The 18,984-nt window shown below is 35.3% G+C and overlaps 1 protein-coding gene across 1 annotated transcript in view; it reads left to right on the top strand.

Annotated features, from left to right (window-relative positions):
• The window catches only part of ADAMTS16 (ADAM metallopeptidase with thrombospondin type 1 motif 16), a 1,625,291-nt gene that overhangs the window by 725,879 nt on the left and 880,428 nt on the right, over positions 1–18,984 (top strand). Inside the window, exons 13-14 of the mRNA XM_044065078.1 lie at positions 9,865–10,037; positions 11,022–11,146. Of these exons, the coding sequence (XP_043921013.1) occupies positions 9,865–10,037; positions 11,022–11,146 (298 nt within the window). The remainder of the gene's footprint in view (positions 1–9,864; positions 10,038–11,021; positions 11,147–18,984) is intronic.

Genomic DNA, 18,984 nt, shown 5'->3' with positions numbered 1-18,984 from the left:
GTGGCAGACTCTTTGAGCAGGTTAAAAAAGGGCTCATGAATCAATGCTTCACAGAGACATGTTTCTGGACATTGTCCATCAGTGAGGTATTCCCCTGAAAAGGCAGCTTCCTCTTTAATGTTCCAGAGTGCCATGCCATCTGGCATGGAAGACAGACACCCTTTCTTTTCCTTGGAAGGGCACAATTTGCCATGTTTTCCCTTCTTATCTTCTGCTTCCAGGAGTCTTGTAGAAAATTCAGCCGGATTCCCCAAAAATATTTCCAGTAACTCGCTTTTGTCCAAGACAGCACTTGTTCCTCCTCTTAATGCATCTGGCTAGGGGCAATCACCACAAGTTACCTCAAGGGTATGACCTCCTCACAAAGGACAAAGAGTCACTCGTCCATCCTTACTTGTCCACTGATCAGTGGACACTGTGGATGATAGGGTTTTGATCCATGTTAGGCACCACTTTTCTGAGGACATGCTCAGGGTTTTACAGGAGGCAAGAAAACCCACAACCAGAAAGTCTTGTATGTCCAAATAGAAAAGATTTTCTCTCTGGTGCCATGCTCATAGCCAGGACCCTTTTTCACTATGGGGGGGAGGTCCAATCTGGTTCTTTCCTATTTGTGTGAGTTGCTTCAGTCTGGTTTGGCCTGTTCTCCTGTAAAGCCTCATTTGTCAACTAATTCTGCCTGTCTGCACTTGAATCCTCCTTTGCCTTCTTGTTTTGAGGTCAAACAGTTTCTTAAAGGTGTCATGCATCTTGGGCCCCCAAGGGAGGGTACTCTTCCTCCATAGGAACTTAATTTTGTTTTAGAACAATTGACTCAGGCTCCTTTTGAGCCTGTAGATTCAGCTTCTCTGCAACATTGTACCTGGAAGACTGTTTTGCTGCTGGCTCTTACTTCTGCTCAGAGGGTTTCTGAGCTTCAGGCACTTGTGGCCATTCCTCCGTTTTTTTTTTTTCACAGAGGCAGGGTGTCTCTTCATACTAATCTTTCTTTTATGTCCAAGGTTGTTAATGAGTTGGCTTAAATCAGGCAGTATAACTCAATTCCTTTTTTCCTTCTCCACAGTCTGCTAGTGAGAGGATCTGCCATACCTTGGATGTACACAAACAGCTCAGGTATTATTTGGATAAAACTAAGACCATTCATAAATCTTACCAGTTTTTACTTTGTTTTCATCCCAGGACTTTGGTTTATCTGTTTCCAAACAAATCATTTCTTCCTGGATACCCAAGGCAATTTCCTTTTGTTATTCATTTCATGGCCAGTGTCTACTTCAATTACAGCTTATTTCACTAGGGCTGTTACTTTCTGGTGCATTCTTCAAAGGTTTGGACACCAATTCCAACCTTGAAGCTGCTTCTTTGGCCCTCAGTGCATACCTTTACTATGCATTGTAAGGTTTGGACATCATTTCCAACCTTGAAGCTGCTTGTTTGGTCCTGAGTGCATGCCTTTACTAAGCATTACAAACTGGATATGGTTTCTAGGGCCAGAGCCGGTTTAGTTAGGGCCATCCTAAATGGATTTGTTAAGGGCTCTTTCCAGCCTTCCACCTCCCACTCCTTTTCTTAAGCTTTTATACTCTCCCTAAGGTGAAGAATACTGCTGCAACAGTGATGAAGAAGGACATAGTACAGTTGTGTAAAATGTTACCAAAACTGTAGCTGTCTTTCTCTTCACTGTTGCAGTATTTAGTCACTCCCTCTGCCCACCCCCCCCTTTTTCTTTTGGGTTTTGACTGGATTACCTTCCTGGCCAAGGGTCTCACTTTTCCATCTGCATATTCTTCCCTTGAATATGCATAGCCTCCTTTTAGCCTATGGAGACTGTTCTCTACTGGGGCATCAGTTCTGGGTAACTCTTCGTACATCACCTTTATGCCCTATGTCCTGTGGGGAGCACAGGTGCGACATATGATGCATGCGAGATCTAAATGCTTTGGTATACTGGCCAGACTTTAGGCTATCCTTGGCAGGACATCCCTAAGGTGAAGAATACTGCAGCAGTGAAGAGAATGACATTTACTGTAATGATAAGATTTTACACAACTGTACTTTCTCTGTTCTTTTCTGTTTGACAAGGACAGATAACACAAGATTTCCCACAGATCAGATTTACACTGATAAGACATGGGGAGTTTGATGCACCCTGGACTGAAAATTATTTTATCTGAATGCCACGATGATGTAATTTTGATACCTTTTAGGTACCTGTTTTCCAGGGGGATGCAGCAAGTACTGAATTAGGCTTGAAAACATTCTACTAGAAAATCATATATGGTAAAAGGAAAAGATCTAGCTGTTGCCACAAATAGAACCGGGGTACTTATCAGACTAGGATGCCTCTGGTTCTTGATTATATGTGTGAGTTACTGTTCAGTGGTTTGTCACATTCTTCAAAAAAGGTACACTTGCTAGCCATTTCTGTTTGCCTACTTTTAGATCCCCTATTTCCAGCAATGCTCAAGTTAAACATTGTTTGAAAGGAGTCTTACATAGTCACCCACTTAGGAAACAGGCATCTCCATCTTGAGATCTCAGCTTTGTACCTAACAGTTTCACTCAGTCTCCATAATAATCAGCTCAGGAGGATGAACTGAGGCTCCTAACATGAAATACTGTTTTACTTATTTTTGTGACATCTGCTGAGGGAGTATCTGAGTTACGAGCACTTATGGTGAGTCAACCCTATCTAAGTTTTCACAGGGACAGGGTTTCTTTGAGAACATATTCTATCTTTATGCCAAAAGTCATCTTAGAATTTACTTTAAGCCAGACTATTCATCGCCCAGCCTTCTTCCCTGAACCAAAGAGCAAGTAGAATAGGATTCTTCACTCCGTGGATGTACACAGACAGCTCAGATACTGCCTACACAAAACATAACCTTAAAGGAAAGCTGACCAGCTTGTCTCCTGTGATGGTAAGAGGAAAGGGCCACTAATGTTAGAGGGAACTATTTGTAGTTGGTTGTTCCATGTTGTTACTTGTTGTTGTGCTCACCATGATAAGCTACTTACAGGCAGGGTTACAGCTCATTCAACAAGGGCATTAGCTTCCTCTGTGGCTTTTTGATAACAGGTATACTGTAGTACCATTCTAGAGACAGCAGCTTGGTCCTCTGTATACACCTTTACAAAACGTTGCAAACTGGATTATTTTTCCTAGATCGAGGACAGACTTTGATAAGACCATACAACAGGCGTGCCTGGAATCTTGATAGTGGCCTTCTCCCTCGTGTTTTTTTCTGATTCTCTCTAAGCTATGGTAATGTACCAATATAACTTAGGCTACTGCAGCAGTGACTAATTTATGAACATATTACAGCTGTGTAAGTAAACTTACCATAAAAGTAGATGTTCTAATGGATTACCCTTGCAGTAGCTGTTCATCCCTCAAGCCCTCTTTACCTGATGTTCCTTGGGTATGTTACTAGGGTATGGATATTTTCGTCCTTCTGTTTACAGCTTTTATTATAATTTTCCTGATGTATTAAGATGCAAACTCAGGTCTCTTGCCTCTTTTTAGGCAAAAAATGCTCTGAAACTTTTAGTACTCCACCTGCCTTTTGTATGGAATGCCCAAAGCGCTTATGGCAGGTGGCATGCAGGGAACATACCCAAACCTTTGCGAAGCTGGCCAGCTGGAGGAAGTAAACCTATATAGCTTTGGTTACTGCAACAGTGATTATTTTATGAATCTCTATCTTTGACTGCAGCTTAGATTTTCACAAAAAGTATCTGTACAAATTTTAGAATATGTAATTCGCCTGTGTTATATTTACGTGCTTTTCGGGCTAACACAGCAATATTTTTTACTATATTTCTTCAAACTACATTGCTCTAATTCTGCCAAGATTTTAGTAATATCCCAAATAAATGGTTGTCATGTCTGTAATAGAGTAGAAACATTTATGTTCCTTAGAAAAATTCAAAATGTGCATCACAGCAACATGTTTCAAAGGAGGAAAAATGAATTACATAGTAGAAGTGAAAGATAGTTTGAGGTTAAGAGTGAGATATTTAGAAGTAATTTGACTGTTGACTTGTGGACGCACAGAATAATTTTCTTGCAAAGGTTATGATTCAGATGAAAGGAAATACATGATGAAAGTCAACAAAAAATTAGACAGTATAATGTAACATAAGTATATAAATATTTGTATCAGCACATTATTAGTAAACAAAATGTCCAACTTATCTTAACAAAAGGAAAATGGCTAGACAGGATAATTCTCAGGAACTTTGTTTACTGCAGCTTTTATGTCTGTGTTCTGTACAAAACTGTTGCATGTGTATTTTTCACTATGGTAATTTGTTTTATTTAAATATAACAAGTAAATCTTTTTGTGTTTTGGTATTTCTCTTGTGATGGTCATTTTGGGATGAGGACTGCATACATTCATCATTCCCAAACTAGATCCAGCAGACTGAATCAGAGTGTTTGGTTTCAATTAATACATCTGTAGAGCATCACAAAATGATAAGATCAATGACTTTAGACTTGCACAAGGGCTCATTATTGCATTTTGGGACAAGTGATTATCACTTTTCTTGTCTTACCTCATCACCAGAAGACCTTTCATTTGAGAAATGCCATACCTTACAGGGGCATTGCTGGCTTAGCCAGCCAAGCACTAAAAACACTCATTGTAAGACTGCTAAAAAAGTCCTTTTCTGGCATTTTAAGTGGAATAATTGATAATAGGTTAATTTCATGGTGCTTCAAATTTCATTTAGTTTGGAAGAATCGTTGCAAAGTCTCACTTTTCCCAGTGAAAGCAGACAACATTTCTAGAGACAAGGAAGAGTGTCTGGACCCGACTGATAGCCCCAGTGCTGATTTATGTAATTATATTTACTGAGTTTTTTTTTTATGAGGGGGGGAATGAATTACATTTGAACAGTAGTAAGGGTAACAAAACTTTGAATTATACAGCTCACATGCAAAGGCATGATTTTATGACACTGCACTTAGAATTGTACACCAGTCTGTAGGAATATCTCAATATGTTCTCAATAAGGACAAAATGGTAATCTTGGCTATTTGGATGTATCTTGACTAAGGGGATTAGGAAAGTATTCAAATTTGCCTTGAAGTTGATGTTTCTCAAGTATTGTGGGGGGTCAGCATAACTTCTATATACTATATGACAGTAATGGAATATTTCAGGATTATGTAGTCATCACCAGGAACACTTAAAATTGCAGTTTTATCACAAAGTACAGAAATACTTTACAGAAATTGTGGTTGTCAGTACCCAACCCCACTACCCTCTTATAGTTTGTTATATTATATGTTATAACCTGTATTAATTGTATAAGTTATTAGACAGATGGGCTTCCACACATAGATGCTTTCTTTTTGATTTTTCCTTAAATGCATTGTCAGCTAAGCTTTTTACAATACCTCTTCATAGCCTTTAAAAATCACAAGCAGCATAACACATACACACACACACACACACACACACACACACACACACACACACACACACACACACACACACACACAAATACATATTTAGGCATTCCTTTAGATACACCATATTGACAAGAATGTAATTAGAACCTAATTACATGTGCCTCTTTTTTTGCTGAAAACAAATAATTTCCAAATGAATAGTGAACTGCTGTTTACCAGGTACATTTAGCAATAAAAAGGAGTTCCAAACTCACTTTAGATGTCCAAAACTGTGATATGGGAGCAACCTTCATGAACATTGCTTCATGAACATCAAGATGTTGACTGTTGAAATGTGTTTCTTTACATTTTGTAAGCCTGGAGTTAGGTTATTTAATCTTACATGGAATCACTGAATTGAACTCCTTGTACATATTCACCATTTTAGATAAATATCTTCATAGCCCTCAATGAATCAAGGACAAATCTCAGCAGAATTGGGGGCAAATCTAGAAATAATAAGGGACAACCAGGGACACTTTAAAAATATTAGTAATATTAACTTGAGATATTGGCAGAATAAGAACATGTGAATTAATATCCATTTGCTGAAGTATAAGAAGTTTATAACTCTAATTAGTGTCGTTATTTATTAATGCAATTCACCACCTTTTCTCAAAAGTCACCAGCTTTAGGAGGGATTGAGAGGGAGAAAACTAAAATTTGAGAAGGAATATATCTCATTTAAACTTTTCATGTATTTAAATTAACATTTAAGATTAATCATTAATATCAGGGAAACAGATATTCTGAACAAAGCATTATAGTCACTTTCTCGTGCAAGTTATTATGGACATTTTCACTTCTTCTCACACCAATTGTTAATTTTCTTTGTCATTAAAACTGATTGTCGGCTTTAACTGAGGATTTATGTGATCAAGGTATAACACATAGCCTGAATGACAAAACCAGTCATTGAATAAATAACTTGAAAGATGGCTTACCTGACCTTCTGTACCATATGCTGCAATGTTTGCTAAAATGTTGATATCATTTGTTAAATGTATTTGACTACATAAACAGTATCAACAGTTTGGACAAAAATATAATGATGCAAAATATTTAAAGATTTTCAGATTCTGTGCAAAGAGTGATAAACAAAATTCTAGAGAATCACAGGTGCAATTTTTCAGGGCCTCAGCCATCATAGAGAATAAAGAATAATAAACTTTGTTAGCTCTACCTGCTGTGAATACTTTGCTAGGAGATGGCATGATTTCCTTTTATCTTTATTAGGGCAAGTCCCTTCCAGGGCAGTTGTTGCGCAAATGGCAGGAACGGCCAATAGACTTTGTCTTATGGCTTAACAAAAAAAAAAAAAAATGGACTAGTTTGGAATCTTATGGGATCAAGGAGAATCTTATATATCAGTCATTAGGACTACTTAGCTACAACTCCAGATCTAGTAGTAGATGGCCAAGTACAAGTTAACTTGGAAATTCATAAAGCTTAACCTGATTCCAGTCAGCTGGTTATCTAAGAGAGTGAATAAAGTGCAAGGAATGTGGACTGATCATTAGGTACTTCTGCTTCAAAGAGCTCCAGCTGTGAAGTGGTGATGGCAACAGCATAAAAGACAAGCTGACAGACAAGCATTAAGACAGGTTAGTAGTGCTTGCTGTGCCAGCTAGATATTTGCACTGTATTACCTTGAACTGGCATGACCACTTGAAGATGATCATAACTTGAGTTGCACGAGTCCTCAGCAAAATGAATGTGTCATTCCTCAGAAAGATTGTGTATAAATATATTCAGAAAAGACATATGCGTGTAATACCAGGATGACAAAAGTGTGCTAGAAAAAGTGAGACTCTAGCGGAGTGGTTAGTAATATAAGGGAAGAGAAAAGCTCAGTTTTCTAAACTGGCTAGTAGTTTTTCATCCTTGTTTTCTTCTGGGCTCCCCGTTTTTGACAGTCATGGAAAAGCTACTAGGCTGCGAGATTTTTACATGGTTAGAAGTGAGGTCAAGGAAGCTTCTCAAGATTATGTTGGAATAAATAAATGCATTACTTTATTCACAACTCAACTGATGGTCTCTTGGATGTTTCCTACTATTTCTCTCCTGTTGACAACAACTGGAAGAATATTTTAGAAGCTCAGGGAATATATTTTGAAGCAGTGAAGGGGTTACGCAAGTATTAGAAAAGGGTAAAGGAGAAATTGCAAACTTTTTTGGAAGCTACATTTGAGTTGACCATGGAAGCTTCTCATCCCTGAGGTGTCTAGGAAAGAAAGGCGAGTTTTCAGTTTCTTGCTAATGATAAAGCAGAACAACATGGCATAACTCTGGGTAACTTATGTTTTACAAGGTTTACTGAAATGTAAGGCATGAATACTTAAACAGAAACTATTATGCCAAGAATTAGCACCAACTAGAGGTGAGGGAGGCATAACTCTGATAAAAAATATTTGATTCTGTTGGTAGAAATGGGTAGAGGATATAGCCCTGAACTCTCTGGTACTACAAGTCTGACAATGTTTAAGCCTGTTATCTATGGGCAAGCTCCATCATTACCGGAACTATGTTTGTTAAAGAATTGTAAGGTGGGCTACAGTTTAACTGGTGTGTCTGTACCTTTCTTTAAAGTTATAATTTTAGACCAAACCATTCTTTTTTTCTCAAACACCTTTATTGAATTATCACTTGTGACATAGGTAGGCAAGAGGGACTAGAATTTATTGGAGAAAACTGACAAAGGAACCAAGCCATTGGGAGCAAATAGCTAGAGAAGGAAAGATGATAGAATGGGAAGACACCAAGACTTTATTTGGACTGCAGGTTAGAGATTGCCTTTCTTATCAAGGATTGATATCAGAGTATAGGTAAAGTGAAATAAATAGGAGGGTTCTGAATGAAAGGCCAGCACTGGTAGAGTTTTAATAGAATCTAGAATAGAAGCTGCCATTAAAAAAAAAGAATAATTAATAGAGCATGTAGACCAAACTATTCTTTTGAGTCATTTTTTTGTCCAAACTAGTTCTGTACTGGTAATGTGCTGTATAACTCTATTCAGATGATATTACTGAATTACTGTGCATGTTTACATACATAAACATGCAGAATATTTATGTATATGCCCCCCCCCACACACACACAGATATACTTTAATGTCACTTGATGCTGTGGTCCTTGGCTGCTCACTAGTTCTTTTACATTTCCGATATGCATCACAGTTTTGATGTACTGCTTATAATTAACTGTACAACCTGTTGTGATCTGTTTTATTTCTCCATTTCACTTAATACTGCAGAATTTGGCTGGTTCCATCTAGCTTTTATATATTTCTGATATGAACCAGAGTTTTCATATACTATGTATAATTAATTGCAATAACCTGTCATGATCTCGTTTAGGTTCATAGATTCACAGGAACTTACTAGGCTATTGAGCTGTGAGCATCTTTAGAAACTTAGCCTTACATTCCCATGGTAGTTTTTAGCCCTTATATTTTAAGTATGAATAGCCCAGAGAAGAGCAGAACATTTACCTTTTGCCCCAATCTATGAGGGGTAAAGGAGATACATCAGGGGTGAACTTGCAGTTACCTTTTCATTTGTCCACATTATATTTGAATTGTGTAAGAAAAATACTTTGCTTTATGTTAAGAGGAAGACAGTCCCAAATGTTATTTTCATTGATACGCATCTAGCCTTTCAACATGTTCTATTTATGTTGTAAAAGAGACTGAGATGTGTTATATGGATGTTTGTGCCCCTACTGAACTTACGAATATTCAGTAGGTCTGACAGTATAAGGTCTTCTGAGGTTTTCTGTGTGCGGCAGAGATCGCCTCTCGGTAGTCTTAAGTGGTGTTTATGTCCCTATTTACTTTAGAAATATACAGTAGGTCTGGCAAGACGAGTTATTTTGAGGCTTTGAACCCAAGGCACAGATCGTCTCTTAGTAGTATGATACTGAAGAGAGGGACAAGGCTTTGAGAAGTCCTCATAATTTTTATTTTCTTTTCATTTCTTTTTATTTTTTTCATTTGTTTGCATTTGCCTTGCACGTTAGTTGTGCTTGAGAAGCATTTCTTATGGATCAGTCCAACATCATAGTTATTAAACATAAATGTAAGTAAAATGAACCAGTAAATGAGTCACATAAGCTGTACATTGTTATACAATGCAATGTTATACCTATACTGAAATAACTTCTTTTGTCGTTAGAGAGGTCTGCTTAGCCTTCTAGAATGATCAATGATATGGATGGGGGACATGACATGTACTGAAAAGCTGTTCTGCTGCTATTAAAAATGAAAACCAAGGTTTAAAAAACTTTCTTATGTAGTCACGCATCAGGCATTAAAATATAATCTGTTACTGTCAGTCATTATTTTACTGGAACAATATTTAATGTCAGTGTCAAACAATTTAAAATTTTGTGTTGCATGCAATTCACAGACCTGTGTATGGAGGAAAATTCTGTGAGGGCTCATCTCGCATGTACAAACTTTGCAATATTCAAAACTGCCCTGAACCAAGCATTGATTTCAGAGCCCAGCAATGTGCTGAATACAACAACAAGCCATTCCGTGGCTGGTACTATAACTGGAAGCCGTATACAAGAGTGGACGGTAAGCTCTTACTGAAGATATACATCTTAAACAAGTCTTTAGTCATTTGGATGTTAAACACTTGTGCAAACTGACATAGCTGACTGAAAAAAGTAAATTTCTTGGGATATCGAGTATACTGTATTATAGGTATAGAACTGACTCATTTATAACCTACTACGGGCAGACATTTGACTGTTTTGTATAACATTAATCTGGATCTATAGTTTCATAGCTTGAAGGAAATTTTTAATAATAAGTGCACAGAAAGTCAATTTTCTGTCTAAGAAATGTTTATTTTGTGTTAAGTAGACTTGATCCTGTTTACTGTTTAGAATAGTCACTCCTTACCTATCATTCCATCTTAATTGATTAACTTCTTTAACTTCATCTCTGACATTGTTTTTGGAAAATTATACCAATGATATCACCAAGCATAATCTAATGTTTTTTTTTTTTATTTGTTTTTTTTTGTTTTTTTAGAAAGCTGTATCTTCATATCTGACTAGTATTATAGCTATCACATTTAAGTTATGGTTGATTACCTGGCCAGACTTGTATTATAGTGTCAGAAATGTAGAGATCAAAAACTGTCCCAAGACATTGCAAACTGAATCCACTGATTATTTGTCAGTTCTGTGGATTCCATCTTCAGTTCTTTGAAGGGGGGTGACTCAGCAATGCACCAGCTGTTGAACATTTGCAATATGACAATATCCATCGTTAATATTTTGCAGTGCTGCAGCAATATTTAGCTTATCAGGATAGCACTTCAATGCAAATATTACATTCAATATTTTCTGCTTACTAAGGCATGTCTGATCATAAGCATAGCTATTTGAATTATGGTAGTCTTCATTAAGCTAGGGGTATTTTAGCTTTGGGTAAGCCCTAAAATACATCTGTTTAAATATTAAGTGGCAATGCGTCTGCATTTTTTTCTGTTGTATTGGTTTCGTGCTTTGGTGTTATATTTGTATTACATTTCGCTTATCTTGTCTACAGAGAATGATGCTTGCAAACTGTACTGCATTGCAGAGGGCTTTGACTTCTTCTTTTCCTTGTCAAGCAAAGTGAAAGATGGGACATCGTGTCTGAACTCTAATGTCTGCATTGATGGAGTCTGTGAGGTAACATTTAAGAATGGAGTATCTAATATGTGAATGAAAAAAAGCAAAAAGAAACTTTTATGGAATACACAAAGATTTTTATATGACAGCATCCAGATTTTTTCAAAAGTTTCATTTAAGATTTATAAGTAGGGTATGTATGGTTTGTCACCGTGAGTTAATCATAGCGGCACAGTGACACCATCAGGCCTCATTTATGCTTTTTGGCTGTGTGTGGCCACAAACCCTTCTCATGAGTGTATGTCATATTATCTAACATTAGAGTATTTTAATGCAACTGATTTAAGCACAGCTGATCTAAACACACTGCATGTAATCAGCTGATCTAAACACACTGCATGTAAACCAGCATAACTAAAAAAAAAATTAAAAAAACAGTCCCTCACTTCCCACTAACTTATGTATAACAAGTGCACAAATGCACTATTGTGGAAGAAAGGGAAAAAATACCATCACCTCTCATAATCCAGCCCACTGTGATGAAGCAAACTGCAAGAAAAATAATTCCATTGATCAAAAATCATAAACATGTCTTCTTATCAGTTATAACTGGTAAAATGTACTGCAGAATATCATTATATCAGCTGTGATTAAATAACTTGTTAGACCACTTGTGATTAGATAAACTGATACTTAGACCACTTGAATGGAAGCCATACATATATGTATCTGTCCTTTAAATGTTGCACTAGACCGCTTCCTATAAATCTTGTTCTCAGTTCACAACAAGCTTTTCCCTTCTGAGTAAAAGGGAGTTTAAACATTTAGGTTAGAACTATGAATAACAGCAAATTCTGGAAAGGCTAACAGTTTTGGGTAACAATTTGGTCTACTACATTTAAAAACCATGAAGCTTTCTGAAAAGGCATGAAAGAACTGACCGGACTTGTGGAACAAAAAGCAGACTGCCAGGAGACAACTGAAAGCAATCTAGTACTGTTACCCTTTTAAAAAACATTGCATATCTTTTCAGTAACTTTGAACAGTTCACCTTATTAAACATCCATACTGTTTTCCATAACCCAACCATTGACCTGTTCCCAAGGCCTGCTTTTTACTTTAAGAAAGTGTCTTGAAAATGTATTAAGAATACTCTAGTCAAAATAGAAACCAGTGTAATTTTAAAACAGCATCTGACCAAGTGCCCAGCATTTAGCACAGAGGATTAAGGAATTGTTAATGAACTCTTTCTTGTGGCCCAGGGTTCAGTTATCTCTGCCTGTATTGAATAACTGTTTGACTCTGGGGCTGAATCTGAAAAAAGTCTGTGGAGATCAGTGCTCTGCCTTGGTAAACAAATGCAAGTAAAATAAAACATAGCAAACTTGCATATCTGCCCCCCCCACGGAACCACACCAATCATGCCCAAGCCACAAAACCCATATTATGAACCTGTCTGTCATTTGTTCCTTTCTTTTCAAACATTCTTATCCTACCACTTCTAAAAGTGGCTAATCTCAAACATACACAATTTGTGGCCTATTGCCAATTTACAACACTTGCCAGACTCTTTGTCAAATAAAATCTGTGGGGAATACAGCCCTCTTTCACTAAGACAGCACTGTTTCCTGAACAATATTAATATACTAATGAATATACATGTGATAACTTATACAACCTGCAATAATAAGTCTATATTATCCAACTTATATGTCATTATACGATATATAAAATTATAAGAGAATATGATTCATATTCAGCAAAGAATTATTGGACACAAATACTTAGAAATGAAAAAAAAATGTTAAGATCTGTTAAATTTACCCCAGCCACATTATTCTGGTGTCTGTCCCCCCCTCTCTCTCTCTATATATATATATATATATATACACACACACACACACACATATGTGTATGTGTGTGTATGTATGCATGTATAATATGTATATATGTACATGAAAATTCTTAAATTGAGCATTTTATATTCCACATAAAATAGAGATTCACAAAAAAACAGTTGTACATGTAGTAGAGATAATACAGATTGGGAACACTGTTGGTAGCACAAAATATGACACTTACTAGGGGCAGATACAAGCATTTGGTCAAACATTATGACAGATTTAAGATAAAAAAGCATAACTTTTTATAATATTTCACTGCCAATAGAAGTAAATGCTAACGATTACTTCCGTTTATGAAAATATTAGCTATAGCAAGAAAAAATAGTAAGAAACCATGTAAAAAAAACTAAATTAAACTTGCAGGATTTCTATTGCTCCTTCAGAAAGTCCATTATAAGGAAAGTAGAATAATAGATTTGCAAAACTAATAAAAAGAAAACATTTGAAATTCCGGTCAAAATAAATGCAGTTCTGAAATTATATCACAATAGAACCACATCAAATGAATGAATGATGAATTGCATGTTTTATGTAAAATGTTGTATTTATGAAGAAAATATATATAGTAAATGGTTTCTTATTAATGCAGTAATAAGTAAGGTAATATTTAAAAATTTGACGGAGAGTCAAAAAATGTTTAAGAAAAATGTAATAACTCTTTAGTATTTACTTATATATGGTAATGATACACTAAGATGCATAATTGTTTCAATCGGTAATTAAAAAAATGTAACATACTCCTTTATATTGTCTGTATCAGTGGTACAGCAAGCAAAATACTCACCTTTGGTACAGGAAGCTATGGGTTCTGTTCCCACACCAGATAGATGGATTGCTGACATTGCAGTACAGCATATGGGGGTGCTGCAATCTTCAGTGTGTCATTCTTCAGATGAGACATTAATTTGAGACCCCATCTTTTGTAGTTGGTGGTAGCTTATCTATATATGAATGATCCTGTGTTACCTATTGAAAAGAGTCCCCTGATGCCCAAGCCAATTTTTTCAATTAGTATAAATACCACATCAGGTGTCCCCTGAAAAGAGGCCATTTCCCTAGTGGGACTAACCAGTCAACAAAAGGATTTATAAGTAAATAGAAATATTTATACCATAACATTTTATATTTCTTACTTCATTAAGAAAAGTGTAATCAGTGTAATGTTTTTAGATTTAAAACATGCATCTGAAGATATTTACCACTCACAGAACTTGTGAAAGCAGAGCTTGATGCTGGACTAGTTACCTGATTTTATAACCTCTTAAAGGCAGCACCTTCAGTGTTTTCTCAGATTTGCATAGTTCAGAGGAAAGTACATTCAAAAAGGTGATCCCACATGGATCTGTCATAGGGCCCGGCACATTCCATTCTCATTATTTATTAAATACCCATTTCAGCCATTCCTGATCTTCATATGACCCCTTATGTCACTAACTTCATTCTTTGTAAGTACACCAAAACCTCCGTGATGGTACGGATGAGTCAGCAGAAAGACTATACTGACATATGGCTCTGGCTTCATAAGTTAAACAGATTTTTTGTGGTGGTTAGTTACTTCACTCAAACCACTCCTTTCATTTAAAACTCAAGTTGAAAATTGTTCTGGTGCTACACTGAGACAACTCTGAGACAGATGCACATTTGCAGACCTTCTCCCATTTGAATGCAGATGAAACAATGGGTTGTTTTCTTAATGCTTGTGATTGAATGCATCTTAACAGGCAGTTATCTTAATAACTTCCTCCCAAAACATGCATGCACTCCATACCACACTCAACAAACTGCACAAATTCTTATTCCTGTCTAGTTTATATTGATATTACTGTTTGTCATTAAAAAAAAAACAACGTGACTGCCAATTGGAGCATGGGACATGATTTTGCTCAGTTTTCTTATTTTTATTACTACACATGAAGCACTATGCCTTACTTCACAAAATTATCCTTTTAGCCACCCACAATCTATGCGTCCCCACATTAAAAAGGGCTGGCCTCAGCTTAACAGAAGAACAAAAAGAAAAAAAATGCTTCTGCCAGTCTATGTCAGAATGAAAATTGTTTTATCAGTTTCAAAACACAGTTGAATCAACTTCTAGCTTCATAAAAACAGCCATGCAAGTAAAATAGTTGAACCTCTGTATTTCACATATTGTGGTTGGTAAACAACTAATAAACTCTGTTAAAGTATTACCTGTAAATTATCTCTGTCTCCCCTAGTTTTTATCCTTTGTAAAGAAGTAATACCTATAAATCATCTCTCAGATTTCCTAATATTTAATTATATTGTTATTACTGCTTGGATTCATATATAGTGAGTTACCTCTAATCAGAAGTTTAGGGATTTGTGTACAGAAAAATCAGCATCTTTGGACAGGATACCCACTGATTAGATACTGAATATTCAAAGTCTAATGTAATATTATCTAGTGCTAAATTTATTGATACCAGTCAAGCAGCTTATGCAATTGCTCCCCTCACCAAGGTCATGACCAAATAAATGGTAATTTCTGACAGTGTACCTACTTCACAAAAAAAATAAATAAAATAAATACATAAAAAAAACACATACAGTAGAAATATAGCTGCAAAACCATATTACCATCTACTCAGTCCAGCCATCTAAAACTAATGCTTAAAATCACAATGATAATATTTTTATTCTAACACTAAAGAAAGATAAAACAGTATTGCCTTAAATATTTTTCCATTGTTAAGTTGAATTAGGATTATAAGAAAGTGGATAAACTGTAACTATATCATTCATTTACTAAGTAAAAAAAGACACAAGTGCCAATGTATGACTCGTCTTGCTGCAGCAGTTAGCAGATACACAGTCTATACACTTTATTGAAAGGAACAGTTTGCCATGGGGTAACAACCAATTTTAAATCTTGGTTTAAGTTTGTTTTCCTCATTGATATTTTTATCTTCCTTATATTTTATTTCAGCTACATGCTATGACTTAGTGGCTGAGTAGGTCACCATCATTTTTATTCCTGGAGTAAGTCTCCTCTTTAACAAGGTTGTAGCTAATTTCATTTGCTTAATTATACTTCACAGACGTCTGCAATAATTTTAACTTTGGTGTGGCTTCTCAACATAGATTGTGTTTGCACCACATAATTACTGCACTGGTCACCAACAGATATGTTAATTAAGAAAAGAGTTATTTATTATTCCTCATTTGATCAGCTGGCAGACTAAGTACATCTGCTTTTATCATAACTAGATTAGTAAAAGTGGTCAGACACAGGAACAATGGTGAATAGTTCACATTCCCAGGAAAACAGTGAAATCGGTAAGATGCATTTCTAACTAGGAAGGATGTTATGTTTGTTAAACTGCTTTTAATTACTAACTTGACATTTTAATGTACAACAGCTTCAGTCATCAAGCAGTTGAAGCCTCTTTAATATTTCCAGTATTTTGAGCTGTAAATACCAAATGTGAAATGATGCATCATTGAAAGTCATGCAGAATTACACCTGTTAGGCTGCTGTTATAAATTATAGACAAGTGAATGACTTATTCCAGATGTCCACAAGACACAACAGTAGTGTCACTTTCAGAATTACAATTGTTCCTGGATAATTCATTCTCAGAAAACATGCTGCTGAGCAAACTCTCGATTTTGTTATGCATCTCTCAGAGTCTACTGTAACTTAACCACAACTTACATAAGTATGCGTGAGGGTGGATCATATGACACATTACTGTATGACAAGAATGCAAGACTCACAATCACAGCCTTTCCTTTTTCTTTGCAGTATTTCATTTGGTTGTTTGCTTTAGATATAGTCTTGCTCAGAAGCTGTCCTTTTCTTAACTTGTAGCTATGTGTTAACAATAAGCTTAAGCAGTCTCCATGGTTGGCAAATGCTATACTAGACAGTAGGCATTCTAAGCATGTGTGAAACACTCTTTTGAATGTTTGCTTAGAGCTAATAGAAGAAGCAGAAAATCATATTTCAGTTCAGTACAACTTTTACTTAGCTGCAGCGTATATACCTTAAACATTATTTCACAATGGATTTCAAGGTGTCCTACGGATCTAAAAGGTGTTAGCCAAAAAACTCATTTTTAATATTACCTTTTATGGCATGTTGAGCTGGGAAAAAATGCTCTTCAGAATCTTAACAACATCTTCTCTCTTGCGCTTTTTCTTTTAGTTTTTTGATAATTATGCCTTCTTGTTCAGCTTACATCCTTCATTGTCTGTCCCTTTCTTTTCCTTTCTATTCAGTTGCTTTGAGTTCACTACCTTTGCCAAGCTTCATTTCTATCTTTTAATTCTCAGAATAAAAGGGAATTGTATGCTATCACCAATGAAAAGCAATGGTAGTGTTTATTGGTTGCAGATCAATTAGGGTCACTGCCTAAAAAGTGAAAGTTATATACTACAGGTTTTCAACTCTTTGATACACAAGTGGAAAGGATTGATAATATCTACTAAGCTGAGCACTGAAGATCCACAGAATATTAACTACATAACATTTATAATCCTTTGTTTCAAGATAGTGTCACTTACTCCATCTTGTTTAGAGTCTGCCACTCTGAGGTGGGGAGGGGATTTCAGTAAAATGAATGTAAATTAAAACAAAATGTTTTATACACTGAGTCAGAAGACCCTCCAAACAATATATTTTTTCCTTTGTCAAATGATGACATATCAGTCTTGCTTTAAAAGTACATTTGTGTGTACTTGGTTGGGAAAGACTTTTATATCCAGACTCAAGATCCTTCTGGGAGTGATGTTGGTGTTCAGTCTCTTAATGTAAATGGGGTGAAATTATTGATGGTGGATGTGATATGCTATTGGTGAATTTGTTTGGGACTAAGTAGCACATTGAATTTTTTTTCTATTGTTTTTATTTTTTTTAATAAGTAACAAAAAGAAAATGTAACAGTGTTTACAATATATACAAAGATTATAAGTAAATAAATTGCACTTCATGTAATTATCAATGATACAGCTGACTGGCAGTTATATTAGACTAATAACATTAATAAATTCGTCAGGTGATTATTTTCTTTTTATTATTAGATCTCATTGTAATGACAAAACATTTCTATTTGACAAACAGCAGTGGTTGCATTTATAAAATTTAAAACATGTTCCTTTTTCTAGTTCTTAGTTATACTGTTTCTTGCAATTGCAAGTACGATCCGCAAAAATAACATTGTTCCTTGTTAATACAAGATGGAACTGAAACATTATTTATTAAATAGGATTCAGAAATATCACAATTATCAGACCTTATGACTTTCAAGAAATTCTGAAAGTAATCCCAGTATTTTTTTTTATTTTCTCACAATTAAAAAAATATATAATACCAATCTACATTCAAAGGCTTTTTACATCTTCCGCATATGATGATCTTACCAATTTTATTAACTGAAGATGTTTTACAATGAGTAATAAAATGTCAGTGTGTTAACTATTTCCTAGTAAAGATTGTGCAAACATTACAAGAGGAAGTAAATCTTTCTGAATTTAAAATTTTAATTCTGCTCTTGTTATCAACATCATTAAAAGTTCCAGTATTTACTATTTAATATGATATACACATGTAATGATAGGTTATTCACTTTTGAAAGAAAGGGTTTCATGTCATCCTCTGCATTGATGATTAAGAAGAAATAATCAAATATTTAATGGTAATTTATTTATCATGTTATATATCGTTTCTTTTTACTTATGAGAGTGTTACATGCATGTATATTATTAATTGATTAATATTTGATTATAATTCTTTATAATTTTATCAACTGACAAAATATTTGAATCCTCTAAAAGTAGTCCAGAAAATAAAATTAAAAGACTTCAATGCAAACATTAGTTGCAGTATCTTTCTTTCAGATAGTCTTTGAGAGTGAGCTATTGTAAATATATTGAAAAAAATAGCACCTTCTTGAAGAGCTATTTTTACTTAGATATTTCCTAAAGACTTTACAATTAGATGAAAATAATTTGAACTCATTAGGTTATTTGAAT

This window comes from Protopterus annectens, chromosome 3.part0 (assembly GCF_019279795.1).
Source record: "Protopterus annectens isolate FY-2018-M chromosome 3.part0, PAN1.0, whole genome shotgun sequence".
Classification (NCBI taxonomy): Eukaryota; Metazoa; Chordata; order Ceratodontiformes; family Protopteridae; genus Protopterus; species Protopterus annectens.
This window is presented reverse-complemented; position numbering and strand designations above follow the sequence as displayed.